Below are 12,596 nucleotides of genomic sequence, written 5' to 3' on the forward strand. Positions count from 1 at the left end.
TTTTTTATGTTTCACCTAGGGATTTTTTAAAGTATATATTTCCTCTTCTTTTGGGGGGATGGGGATGGGAAAAGGCTGGTGTGGGGATAGCAGATGAGGGGAAATAGAAGGTTAGGATTGGATCTTGATATGTATCTTATACTGGCCTCAAAATAGGTAGCCAGCCCAACCTAGCCTCAAACGTGTGATAGTTCTGCCTCAGTTTCCCTAGTGCTAGGATTATAGGTATTACCATGCATTCTTCCTTTCCTTTATTCGTGTTTTTTTTTTATGGAGTAAGAAAAACATATCAGGCTATTGACCCTGAATTCATAGTTCATTCACACACACTGTTGTATATTGTTTTGACATTTTAAATTGCCTTGAATATTGCTGTTTGTGTGTACAGAGTTTTTAGTGTTGCCATTAACTTTATTGCTACTTTTACAATTACTATCTCCCGCTAATGTTTTCTCCTATTTTGTTATTAAATGAATATGGAAATTAGAAGTGGAGAATAAGCAAATTAGGGCCCCTTTCTAAGACAAGAATGGAGGGAGTATTTAAAAATAGTTATGTAATTATGATTTGCTTGCTCTGTAAAGCCCTTTTATTTGCCTTTCCATAGAAATGTGTTGAAGAGCAAATTATCCTTTGCATTTGTTTCATTAACAGAAAGGAAATACCCACCCAGCACCCTTGTTGGGCTGGAATGTGGTCCTGGGATGCTCAGTTCACAGGGAGGGGGCAGGTTTGAGGAATGCACCTCTTTGTGGTGATGAGGAAGAGGACCATCGTGGCAGTGGAGCTGTCCTCTTGATGTGGACTCACTCTGAGCAGCAACTCTTTGAGGTAGTCACTATTATTTCCTTTTAAAGATGCAGAGAGAAAGCCAAGTGGCTCGTTCAAGGACACAGGGTAAATGAATGATGGTGCCCAGGGTTTTACACTGTGTGTGTGTGGGGGGTGGTCTCTAAGAACCTGCACACATAGTCTCTGTTCTATTCCTTTTCCCTTCTTTTGTTGCTTCTCCTGTTTAGGGTCTACTAAGGCCATCTGCATATGTGACTAGCCCCAGTATTTTGTGATTGTTTCACTTTTATTGGTTTGTTTTTAAAGTCAAGATCTTACTGTATAGCCCAGACTGACCACAAATTCTGGGTGCCTCAACCTCCTGAGTATTGAGACTAGAAATATGCTACATTTAGATGCTTAAATATTTAAGGGACTTTTATATGGGAATTACCCTATGTTTAGAGCAAAAGAACATGGTGTGTAAGTCAAGCCAGAGCAGTATGTAAACTAATGACATAGCATGTAAAAAATGTAACCACTAGAAACTCAGATTATAGCATATAATCTTGAGACAAACTTAGAAGAGCATCTATTTTTCTTTGCATGTATTTTGTAGTATTATTAGCCTGTGAAAGGATGTGCACTTGAGTTCTAGATTAGAAAGAATTTGGGGAAATATCACCAATTCATATAACTTCCTTATGAATTGACTTTTGTTGAAAAAAAAATTGTGTCGTGCCATACCACTGTGATGTATCAGTTTGACAAATTTGTTTTCAATTCAAATTGTGATTGAGTCAATGAAAGAATATGATTGGAAAAACACAAGAAGTTCTTGATGAATGTACAGACTTTATCACATCCAGCCTTCAGAATTTGGATGGATGGCCGCACAGCACATTTTTGAAAGGTTTGACCGCAAGAAATAAAATCTTACTAATCGTTTACCTTAAGACCTAAAAAATGACCTTTGACCAAAAAATAAAGATATATCCTGAAATGCTGATTTCTGTCTGACCAAAAATAGAGTTATTGCAACTTAAACAATACATTTAGGATTGAAAGAAGATGTTAGCCCAGGGAATGAGACATACAGTTCTGCCTAGAATGGAGAATCGAATGGACCCATGGACACAAAGCATGCTCTTTCCTGGGCTCATTCAGAAAGCTCCTGCACCCGTGTAAAAGCGATACAGGCTGAAGGAAAGAGTAGACAGCATCTCCCGAGAGGGGAGGTCAGCTCCTTCCTGGGGCCGGCAGCAAAGCAGGTATTTTGCATTCTTCTTCCTTCCAAACGGAGGCTCCATAGGCTTGCAAAGCCAGAGGCTCCATGCAGTGGCCGTCTGCTCTGTGAAACACTTCCTGTGATAGAATATTCCCCACTCTAGAAATTTGATTCATTTTTGGTTTGTTTGTTTTTCTTTTATTCATTTGTTTTTTTTTTCCTTTTTTAAAAATTTGTTTTCAGGGAATCAGTTGGTAGGGCAATCCAGTTATTTTCTTCCAAGGCAAAGGTCATTTTTTAATAAAAAGAAAACGTTCCAGGAGCATAATATCCTGGGAACTTTGAGAATATCTTGGGAGGAACTCACAACTGGGCTAAGCAGACCCTGACTTACCATGACTACTGGCCCTGCTGTCCCACTTCCCTACGCCCTGGCCAGGCCTTGTCACAGGACGACTTCATCGGCAGAAGCAAAGACAAGTGAGGGAAACCAGGCCAATGCATTCTTTACAACAAGGTTTTATTTACTTTTCCTTGACCACCCCCCAACAATAAAGTTGTTCATCTTTCTTTTATTTTTAATGGGTTTCCCTTTGGATCCAAACGAGCGTTTATATTACAGGATGTCCACCTGACCAACATGCACTGCTGAGCCCCGGCGTTAGGGGAGTCGCATCGCTACTCTGGGTGGGCCAGCTTTGCCTGCTGTTCCATCCCCACTGCTGCATGAGTGTCAGGCTGATACACCCCAGGGAATGCTGCCCCTTAACGGGGCATCTCATGGGTGTGGCTCACAGATGTCTGAAAATGTGGGTGGCAGCGTTTTTTACAACCTGAGGCAGAGCGCCCATTTTCCCTCTTGCTCCCATCCTACGTGCTCATCATCTAAGATCAAATCAAGGCCTATCCTCATGTCCCGAAGGACAGAGGGGATGACCTAGACACTGTGTCATCCCCTTCTCACAATGCTGGCCTTTGAGGTCAGTACCAGTGCCCCTGGCCATTTGAAATCTGTCCTGAGGTGATAAAAAATCACCTCCTGCCCCGGTCATAGTCTCTTCCCCCTCCTATAGCACATATGCCACTAGGGAGGGTAATACACATCCTCTCCAAAACTGACATTACTATATGAGTTACTGAAGTTATAGATTGTCTTTGGGCTGCTTTTTCCTTCATCTACCCAGTCCGGAATCTACTAATCCTGAGGATTCTAATCAGTTTATCAAAAGCAACCCCTCTGAATCCAATATCATGCTAAAGAGTTTACTCCAAATCTAAGTAAAAAGTAGGATCTAAAGTCAGACACCTTTAAACCTGTCCTCTTCTGGGACTCTGTCCTGTCTTCAGATCAACATCGTCTTTGTTCAGTAGCATGTCTCTCTCTGTACTCACTTATCCCAGGTATGAAACGTCACACATACTTGGCGCATTAAGTGTTTCTCCTCTGCTGGTTTTTTTTTTTGGGGGGGGGGAGGGTGGATTCCAAATCTTGGACTCCGTGTGAGTGGACTTGGCCTGCCTTCTAAAGTTACCAAGAGGGAAGTTCCTCTGCAATTGCAGCACTTAGGGTGGCTTTGTAGAAACTTTGGATTGTTCACAAAACACCAGGATAGAAAAACACTGACTGAAATTCAACCTGCCGACTAGTGCAGCCATTACAACACAATGCCTATGTTTTCGCTAAACCTGCTGGGATCTGCCTAATGGTCTGTAACTTCATATCAAATGTAACGAAGACCAGAACTACTGTGTACTTTAATTGGCAGTTAGGTTACATTATTTAGCCCTCATTTCATATAACCGTTATTTTAAAAAATTAATGGCACTTGGACGCGTGAAAGTGTTTTCCTTGCTCATATCATAAATATCCTGGGTAGACCTGCTTTGAGCATTGGTTCTTGGGCAATACAGGCCATTGCCTAGAAGAAATCAGAATGCTGAGAAAAAATAACCGGGTCGGCAAATCAGGTCCAAGTTAGACACGGGAGATGACGTCTCTGTCTTAGTATGGGGGACACCAGCTAAGGGATCCAAAGAGGAACTATTTGGCCCAAGTTCAAATGTTTTCCTTCACAGAATATATTCTTTTCTCTGGAAAACTTGCAGAAAAAAAAGAGAGAGAGAGGGAGAGAGAAAGATAGATTCACTCAGATTTCTCATCCAGGCTGGGGAAGATGCCTAGGCAAAGGTGTTAGTGCATGGTTATTTGCTCTCTGACTTAGGTGGCCACAAAGAGAAGATGACACTAGGAAGTCTGTTGGAGGAAAACTCAGTGTTCTTAATTAATGAAAAGCCTGGATTTCAGAAAATTGAGTGCTAACATGAAAAGGAAATACGGAAAATAGAAGGACAAGAGTAAAGCAAGTCTTAGTCTAAGTTCCCGTTAAGATGGAGGTTTTTTTAAAAAAGACTGAATGCTTATGGGAAATGCCAAGAATTTCCCGAGTCCTTGGTGGGTGAAATGAGTGAAGATTTTTTCAGATTGACTTGTGAAGACTTAAGTGCTTTATGCATTATTAACTTACAAGCACTCGACACACGCGCAAACTAGCCAAGTATCAGAATTTCAATTTTCCTAACAAGAGAATGACAATAGATGCAATATCCTTGCTGAAGGCACAAATGAGTTGTGAATCCTGGATAGAACTCATTATATTTAGCTTCCTGTGATAGTCATTTATCAAATTGCTATATTGTTTTAAAATTATCTTCCCATTGAAGAATGCATTTTGTATTTATTGGTTAAAGATGTTCTGAAAAAATCTCTATCTTATAGTTTCCTTGACTTTGATTGATTTTGGTGGGGAAAGTGGATTTTTCATAAATGTATGTTGTATTTTCAGACCTTTGAAAGAGAAGAGGGAGAAGATGCAGAATCAAGAGTTCAAGGCCACTTAACAAGACAGGATTTGGGGACAGGGCTACAGATGGGAAGAGGCAGTAACTTCAGATTTTTGACTCAATTATCGTAGCATTAATTTGACAGAAATTAATTGTTGAAAAGGAGCAGATTTGGAACACTGTAGAACACAGATTTATCCTTCTTTGCTGTTCTAGAGTGGGCCGTTACAAAATACGTAGACAATCAATCAAACAAAAACTACCAAATGGATAAAAATAAGCATTAATCTCAATACTTCGTTTTACTTTATCTACCCAATTTTTTCAATGCTTCATAAACAAGAAATTGAAACTCAAGAAGTATGTACATAGTAGTAGCATGGCATATCACAAAGTCTCTTTTTGCATCTAGAGGGTCAGGACACTAACCCTCCAATACATAACATGATAGGAGTGTGTGGGTGGAAAGAAACCTATTAAAAATAGAAGGGGGGCAGACCTTGCCAGACTTTGCTGAGAGCTCCCATTAAATTAGATGATGTGAACTAGGCCCTTGGGATAGGTTGGAACAATCTGTGAGTTTGTTAATTCTTGGTGTGGTGTGACCTCTCTGGGAGACACACAACATAGGCCAAATCAGTTATGGAGGAGGGGATACACCAAGAAAGATTCAAGGAAAGGAAAAGATGACTGCCAGAAAGCAACTAGACTTTTTTTCTGACCTTTCCTCCCATGCAGTAGTATATCTTTGCACTATGGGTATAGCCTGTGGCAGATGAAAAAATGCCTTAGCAGTCTTTGGCCAGTGGAGAAGGTATCAGTTGCTGCTCTGTTTGGGACAGACCTGGCTAGGATGTTCTGGATGGAAATGAAAAGCTGTAAAAGATGATTGATGCAGACAGCACCAAATAACATGGCCTGCCTTTGATCACACTCATGGACAGTTAGGTCATAACCCCTAAGTTAATTTTGTTTGGCTTTTTTTTTTTAAAGGAAAGCTATATAGAGATTTTAAAGAGAAGTCATCTGAACTGGATTCCTTTGGGGTTCTTGCCTAGTGTCAATCCATCATGCTGTGACTGGCCACTTTCCAGGGGCCACCTGACCCTATTCTGCTTGCATGGCTGCATTAAAGTATTCCCCTGCTCCTCCTGGACAGCACACAATGCTCGCAGGACCAGAAGGGAAGGACCCAGAGGCCAGGCCGGGTGAAGAGTCCTCCCCAAGGAATGGGTTGCTTTGCTTCACTAGCCTCCAGTCTTGGGGCTGGTATTTCAAAACATAACAAACAAGACACTGTTGTAATAGAAAGGCTGTGGAAGTTCTTTCAGGTCTCAGAAAATGTTGCCATGCCAGGAGACAGTCTGATTTCATTGTCCCTAACTTTTCCAATGGTCTAACTGAGCTGAGGAACAAAGTTCCCAACTTCTCCCTGCTCCATCCACCTAAATATCTACCATAAATATACCTTACAGGCCTCAGAAAGAGATGTAATCAAAAACTGAGATTACTTGACTACTTTGTTCTTCGATGCCAAAGAGACCTGATTTCTCTCTAGCGAGCTTTCATGAAGTGGACGGACATTTAATGCATACTTTACACTTCCTTTGAAATGGTCTGAGGATCATCTGGCGAGGATCACCTTGCAATCTCCAGACATTGCTTCATTAGAAGGTGAATTTCCTAACGGCATGGCAGAGACAGCTAATCCATCATCTAAGCTTGAATTTAATCATCTCAGGATGTCCTAACATGCAGCAAAACAGAGACTGGGAAGGGAATACCAAAGGACACTCCAGTTCACACCTAGAATCTGTGGTGGTGGTGGAGGCATGGATGCAGGTGGGAAGGGGAGATGTTGACCAGAGACTGGAATATGGGATATCTTTGTCTGGGCCTCAGAGTGAAGGAAGCAACACATTCAGAACATCTGGGGTTCTGGTGACATCTGGCTTTGGTGCCCCCAGTATGGGGAACAAGCAGGAAGAAAGACGTGAGGTCTGCTGTAAAATAGATTTCTCAGATATTAGTGTGGTATGCCCCCTCCCATGGGAAACTGTCATAATGGCTCCTGTGGAGCTTGGTGGATACTAGAGGGTGCCATGTTTTTATGGGCAGGTGATTTTCCTGACACACAGGGCACCATGGCCTAAGCGGCCTACCATGATGAAGCCTGCTGTCCTCTCCTGTGATGGGAAGGTCGGGATGTGTCAAACTCTCTGGAACCTTAAGCAAAAAGGCTTCCCCAAACACAATTGAAGTTACAGTACCTCCCTGCCTGGCTTCTTTTCTTCCTGTAATGTCCTCTCATCTTCCCTATCTTGTTTCAAGGCAATGAGGACCAATGTTTTCGCTAAGGTGATGAGATATTTGACTAAAGAATTCTGCAAGAAGACTTTCTGCACCCAAATAATCATGCTCTATACCAGAAGATGCAAAGAGAAGCGTGGACGCTGAGAAAGCAGATTTCTTTTGTAGAAAGAGTTAGACTCAGGTCCATAGGAGGGAAGCCCTGGTCGGCTACAAGAGAGATTGTTGGCATTTGAGTTTATCAGGAGGCAAAGATGACGATGATAATGAGTTTGTGGCTTAACAAAAATTCTTTTATGTTCTGGTCTTAACGAAGGGTAAGTGTTGTCTAAGGGAAAAGAAACCCAAGGGAAGATGAATAAATATGTTCTTGATTTCATCAGTGCTAGGAAAAAAAAAACAATGTGGTCAGTCAATTGACCACATCTACAGTACTTATAACTTTAAATGCTTCATTTAGTGTGTGAGTGTGTGCACGCGTACGCACACACCTGCATGTGTGTTCAAGGAGTTCGGGAGCATGGGAAGATTCAGGCATAGTAAGTTTAATGATCATGTTATTATTTGCAGGCAAATTCCATAGCTGGTCACTGTGCTGGCAGCCCACAGTTCTCCCACTACAGGGATGGCAATGACATATCTCCACAATCGAATTTCTCCAGACACCATCCAACTGGCTTGCTGGCTCAGGATGGTCATCCTGTTGCAGGCTTTCCCCTACGGAAAGCTGCAAGTCCAAGGGAGAGGAAAGCAATTTTGTGCACACAAGGAGGCCCATAGCAGCACTTTGGCATGAAATGAGGCTGAGCAAAGAAAACCTTAAAACAACACAAGGCCCAGCATTATTCTTATGTAACAATCTCCTCTGTTAGGATTATGCTCATATTCTTAGCGGCCCCTGAGCACACACGTGCTGCGAGGGAGAGGAAATGAAGCGATGGCGGTGGAAGAGGATCTGAGAGTCGGCAGGCCTTACGTCTGCCTCATCGGTCACCTGTCCTGGGACCACTTTGGTTTGGGGCTGACCATGGTTCGCGAAGCTCCATCGATACGCAAAAGAGAAGGTGAGACTGTGGCAGGTGACTGCCGCCACACGCTCACACGGGGAACTTGGCTTTTCAGAGCTCATGCCGCGCCTGCCTCAGGCCAGGGCTAGGAAGAGTGGGACAGAAGGATAGAAAGGAAACCCCGGAGGAGAAGCTCCTGCTGAGAGAGAAGGGCTGCTCCTCCACAAGAGTCCCGAAGGACTCTGCCTAGGCTGGAAGAGGGTAGAAAGCCGATCCACTGAGTGCAGTGTGAAGTCCTCGAGTCTCACTGGGGAGGGTCAGGTGAAGAAGCTAGAGAGGGCAGTCTCGCCCAAAACCTGGCTCCAAGGCATCAGTTCAGCTCTGATGATACCGGAGAGAGGCCGAAGGGTGACAAGTCTCACAGAATGGAGCTCTCTGCTGCGTCCATCACTTAAGGAAGTGACTAAGGAAGGCTCCTATTTTCTCTCAGTGCTTCTGCTTTGGGGGAGTGGCCTGAGGCTGTCTTCTACCCATCTTTTACTCTGGGGAAGGGATGAAGCCCAGCCCTGGCTCAGGGAACATTCAGAGAAAGTCGGGGCCCCATCAGAGCCTATTTTTACTAAAAGCAGCCCAGGTCAAAACTGAGGTATGGTTACTAATCACCTTAAAGCATCCTCATCAACTTACTCTCCAAACCCTAAACCAGCCACACAAGCTTCAGGCCCAAGGGTTTCTCCTCACAAGGGGTCCTCAGGATGACTTCCTTAGGGACCATTCTCTGGAAGTCACTACACAGGGGTCTCCTTGGATATGTGTTCACTGTCCACTTGGGGAACTGGTAGAGAACACTTAGCTGTTGATACTTGACTATTCTGGGCTTGGCTTGGCGGTAGCCTTGCTGCTTGACAGAGGCCTGCTGCTTCCAGCCCACTGTGGTCACTAGTACCGAGTTCCACTTGTGATTGTTGGAAAATTGAGTCTGCCTAGAGTCCCTTAGGTCGTCTTCTCTGTCTTGTCCCTATTGTTGGGGGTCCCCTCTGACTAGAATCTAAAGGGCCAAGGCTGAGAACTGCATGGGGTTCCCACGCTGTGGCTGAACCCTACTGGGGTCGGGCCCTGGCTACTGGAGTTAATATTACCTTTACCGGAGCTACAGGCACCTTTGGGGCCCTAGGGAACCTCTGTCTCTAGCCTATCTACCGCAGCACCTACTGTGTGGGTAACAGACCTCAGGGGCTACTACCGTACCCACCAGCACCTCCAATTCTGTTTCTTTGGCCCTCACCTTCATGGTATGGGCTGCTGTGCTATGGCTTTTCTCACCCAGACCAGCCCTTGCTGCTGTTGCCACAGCACCTTGGGTCCTTCTTCTCTGGCCCTTCTCTCCCTCCCTCCCTTTTCCCGTCAGCATCCAGTGCTCTTGACTTAGCATGTGTCTCTTTGGGGGAAGCAAACCCCAAGAACAATGCATGAGATGCTGCTGGAGTTGCCCTGGGGGCAGCCAAAGCACAAGAACTGGCATGGAGATTCTTCTCCTACTGTCTCCACTCTTCCCATGATGAGATGCCAGGAAGTCTTCCCAGCTGCTCAGGGCAATGAGCTTAGACACAGGCCAGCCAGATCCTGCTGAAGCTCATAGAAAAGTGGGAAGGGGCAAGGGAAGCCAAGCCACCGTTGTGTCCCTTCTCCTGTGGGAATAACCCCCCACATCCCTGTATTTTCTTTCCCCAGCAAAGAGGCAGGACTATGGCAGTGCCCATCTTGCAAAGGGAAATAATGCAAATTGGTGGGTTTGACTGGTTTTCCATCTGTCTTTTACTTCCTCTTTTCAGAGGATGCATGGCGTCCTTCCTCCATCTTCTTTCTCCCTCTTCCTCCCCCCCGGGCCGCACTGGCTTCCCAATTTGGTCTTGGTTTTCTCCCTGTGAGAGAAGAGCATGCATCGGAGGGGATGGCAGCCTCTAGCACTTATCATCTTCTTCCGTGTCACTCAGGAGGTCACTGACAGCTCCACACATCATGCCTGGCCCAGGCCCCCCACGCCTCCGCCGCCGATAGTGCCCATTAGGCATCTGCCAGCTGTGCCGCAGGGGTGGGGCGGAGCCAATGGTGTTGGAGCGGCCCAAGCTAGTAGCCACGGCTGCCTCAAAGGTGAGTGTCTCCTCCTCGCCACAGTCTGAGGCGTGGGAGTCTTCGTGGAGGGCCAGATAGGGCTCAGAGATGTAGTGCTGAGGGGAAGAGTGCTGGCCCTGCTGGGGGTGCAAGGAATTGGAAGACTCGGTCAGGCAAGCGCTGTTGCTCTCCAGGGCTTGAGAGGCCAGCGGGGATCCACCCTCACTTCCATCAGGAGGTGGAGAGATGCCCCCGGTGTGTCTCATCAGGGAGCTGTAGGAGAGGAGGGGCCGAGGCTTTGGTGGCACAGGTGGGAGCTGGCGACGACTTCGTCTTGGGGTGCTGGTGTCAGAGATGGAGGGAATGGAGCTCTCGCTCAGGGAGCCAGTGCCCTGCAGCGCGGGAGAAACATTAGATTAGATGAGGCAAGGAAGCACCTCCACGTGGGGCCCTCTTGAAGTCCCAACCTCTCCTGCAGAAAGCTCTTGAGTCTCCCGAGGAGGTCTGAGAGGTAGGCGCCTGTACTACTTGTACCCTTCAAGGACTCGGCGTTCAGGTCAATAGTGAATGGAAGACATCTAGACCAGAGCATTTCAACTTCTGCAGTAAAGACAAATCTCTGGAACTCAACTACCAAGGCAGTCTTAGAAGGGCAGAGCTGTGGTTAAGCCTCGGCATTTGTTTGAATTTACAGCTGTGACCATAACACCCAGGTGGTTAGCCAGGAAATGGAAACTCTGTATAAGAAGGGCACACAGGAATACCTTAAAATTCTAGGCAAAACAATGCTCGGATTTGCTGTCTGGGAAACTGTTCTTGAAAATGAGTTCTAAGGAAAAGCAAACTCCTTTCCTTCTTACTTCTCTGTCAGCAGTGGCTTGAGGCCCTTGGCTTCCACACATTGTCTGTTGGCTCAGCCCTTAGCTGCCTTCCTTACCTATTCCCTGTCAATAGTACCTGAGCCCAGGGTTGGCAAATGGGTTCTAGCTCTGGGCTCTCAAGGTGTGGTGGACCTGCGAGGCTCCAGTGGGGATCTTCTGAGGTGGAGTCCTGTCAAGAGTGGAATTCTGGCTTGGACTTTTAAGCCAGTCTCCCTGGATTTCTTAAAGTCCCAGGCATCTGCTGTGCTAGCACAGGGCTGGCTCGGCAGCGATACTGTTTGGAAGCCACCATTTCCTAGGCAAGCTTCTCTACGGCCATGTCTCAGAATTGCCATTTCCAAAGGAGTCTCCCCTCTGAATTCCAGGAACTCCCCTCCAGAGCTAGGGCTGGGGGAGAGGGACAATACAAAGACTACTGTTACATGGTTGAGGTTTCCTAGGCATGAGGAGGTGAGACACGCTCCTTCTCTTGATAAGGCCACACAATTGGTGAGCGAAGTTGAGCTGTCTGCCTTACAAACCCTGACTTGACAGATGAATCGTCACTACAGTTAATATGAGGATCACACCAGAGCCAAACCTTTTTAGCTGAAGGACCAGCTTTATTTTGTTAAGTCTAGCTAAATTTGTATATCTTGATTCTGAGGACAGGCACGGACTGACTTCCATAGGGGGAAATCTTGCTTCTTTTAAGTTCCTGTCACCTCTGAATCTCCAAGCACAGAAGAGCCAGCCTCTGTGTACTGAGGTTATTTCTGGTTAAACATCGGGCTCTGAGCTCCAAGAGGCCTTCCTAGTACAGAACCCTCTCCTCCCTGACCCTGCTTCTCATGTTCACCTGTCTGTTGGGGGTCTGTGATCTTCCCTCGCTGGGTGACCTGGACTGGCGACGTTCTGGGGATTCCCAGTCAGCCTGGGTCCCTCGCTCCTCAGAATTGCAGCGGGAGACGTCAGGGGAAAGAAGATGCTTTCTCTCTTTGGATCGGCCTCTCTCCCTGCCTCCCGAACGGTGAGTGTCAGACTTGTGGCCTGTGGAAGGTGACAAAAACACAACTGATACTTATTATTTAGCTCACTCCAGTTGGTGACTCCAGGCCAGGATCTTGATCGTGTCCCTTCAGAATTCAGGACTGAACCCTAACCTCCAGGAGAGTGGGGACAAACAGGCTTTGGGAGGTGACCAGTTCAGGAAAGCGGGGCTCTTATGGAATAAGTACCCAGAGACACTTGGCTTCCCATCCCTGCTGTCTACCCTGTGAGGACCTGATGAGAAGAGAGCCACCTGTAAAACAGGAAGAGTCCCCACCAGACACTGCTCTCAACTTGATCTTAGGTTTCCTGGCTTCCTGAACTGACTGAAGTAGCCTGGCTTCTTCGGGCAGATGAACAGATGACTTGACAGGGAATGAAAGGGAAATGGGAAAGAAAGGGTAGAAAAGTCCTCTT

The 12,596-nt window shown here is 46.0% G+C and overlaps 1 protein-coding gene across 7 annotated transcripts in view; it reads right to left on the bottom strand.

The window, feature by feature from the left end:
- Positions 1–2,477: 2,477 nt before the first annotated feature.
- Cacna1e (calcium voltage-gated channel subunit alpha1 E) overlaps positions 2,478–12,596 on the bottom strand; it is a 492,139-nt gene continuing 482,020 nt past the window's right edge. For all 7 annotated transcript variants that reach the window (XM_026787573.1, XM_026787575.1, XM_026787572.1 and 4 more), the window contains 2 exons: positions 11,989–12,179; positions 2,478–10,661 (listed from right to left, as the gene is read on the bottom strand). In XM_026787573.1, the coding sequence (XP_026643374.1) occupies positions 10,119–10,661; positions 11,989–12,179 (734 nt within the window). In that variant the 3' untranslated portion in view covers positions 2,478–10,118. The remainder of the gene's footprint in view (positions 10,662–11,988; positions 12,180–12,596) is intronic.

Source organism: Microtus ochrogaster, assembly GCF_000317375.1.
Source record: "Microtus ochrogaster isolate Prairie Vole_2 chromosome 6 unlocalized genomic scaffold, MicOch1.0 chr6_random_2, whole genome shotgun sequence".
Lineage (NCBI taxonomy): Eukaryota > Metazoa > Chordata > Mammalia > Rodentia > Cricetidae > Microtus > Microtus ochrogaster.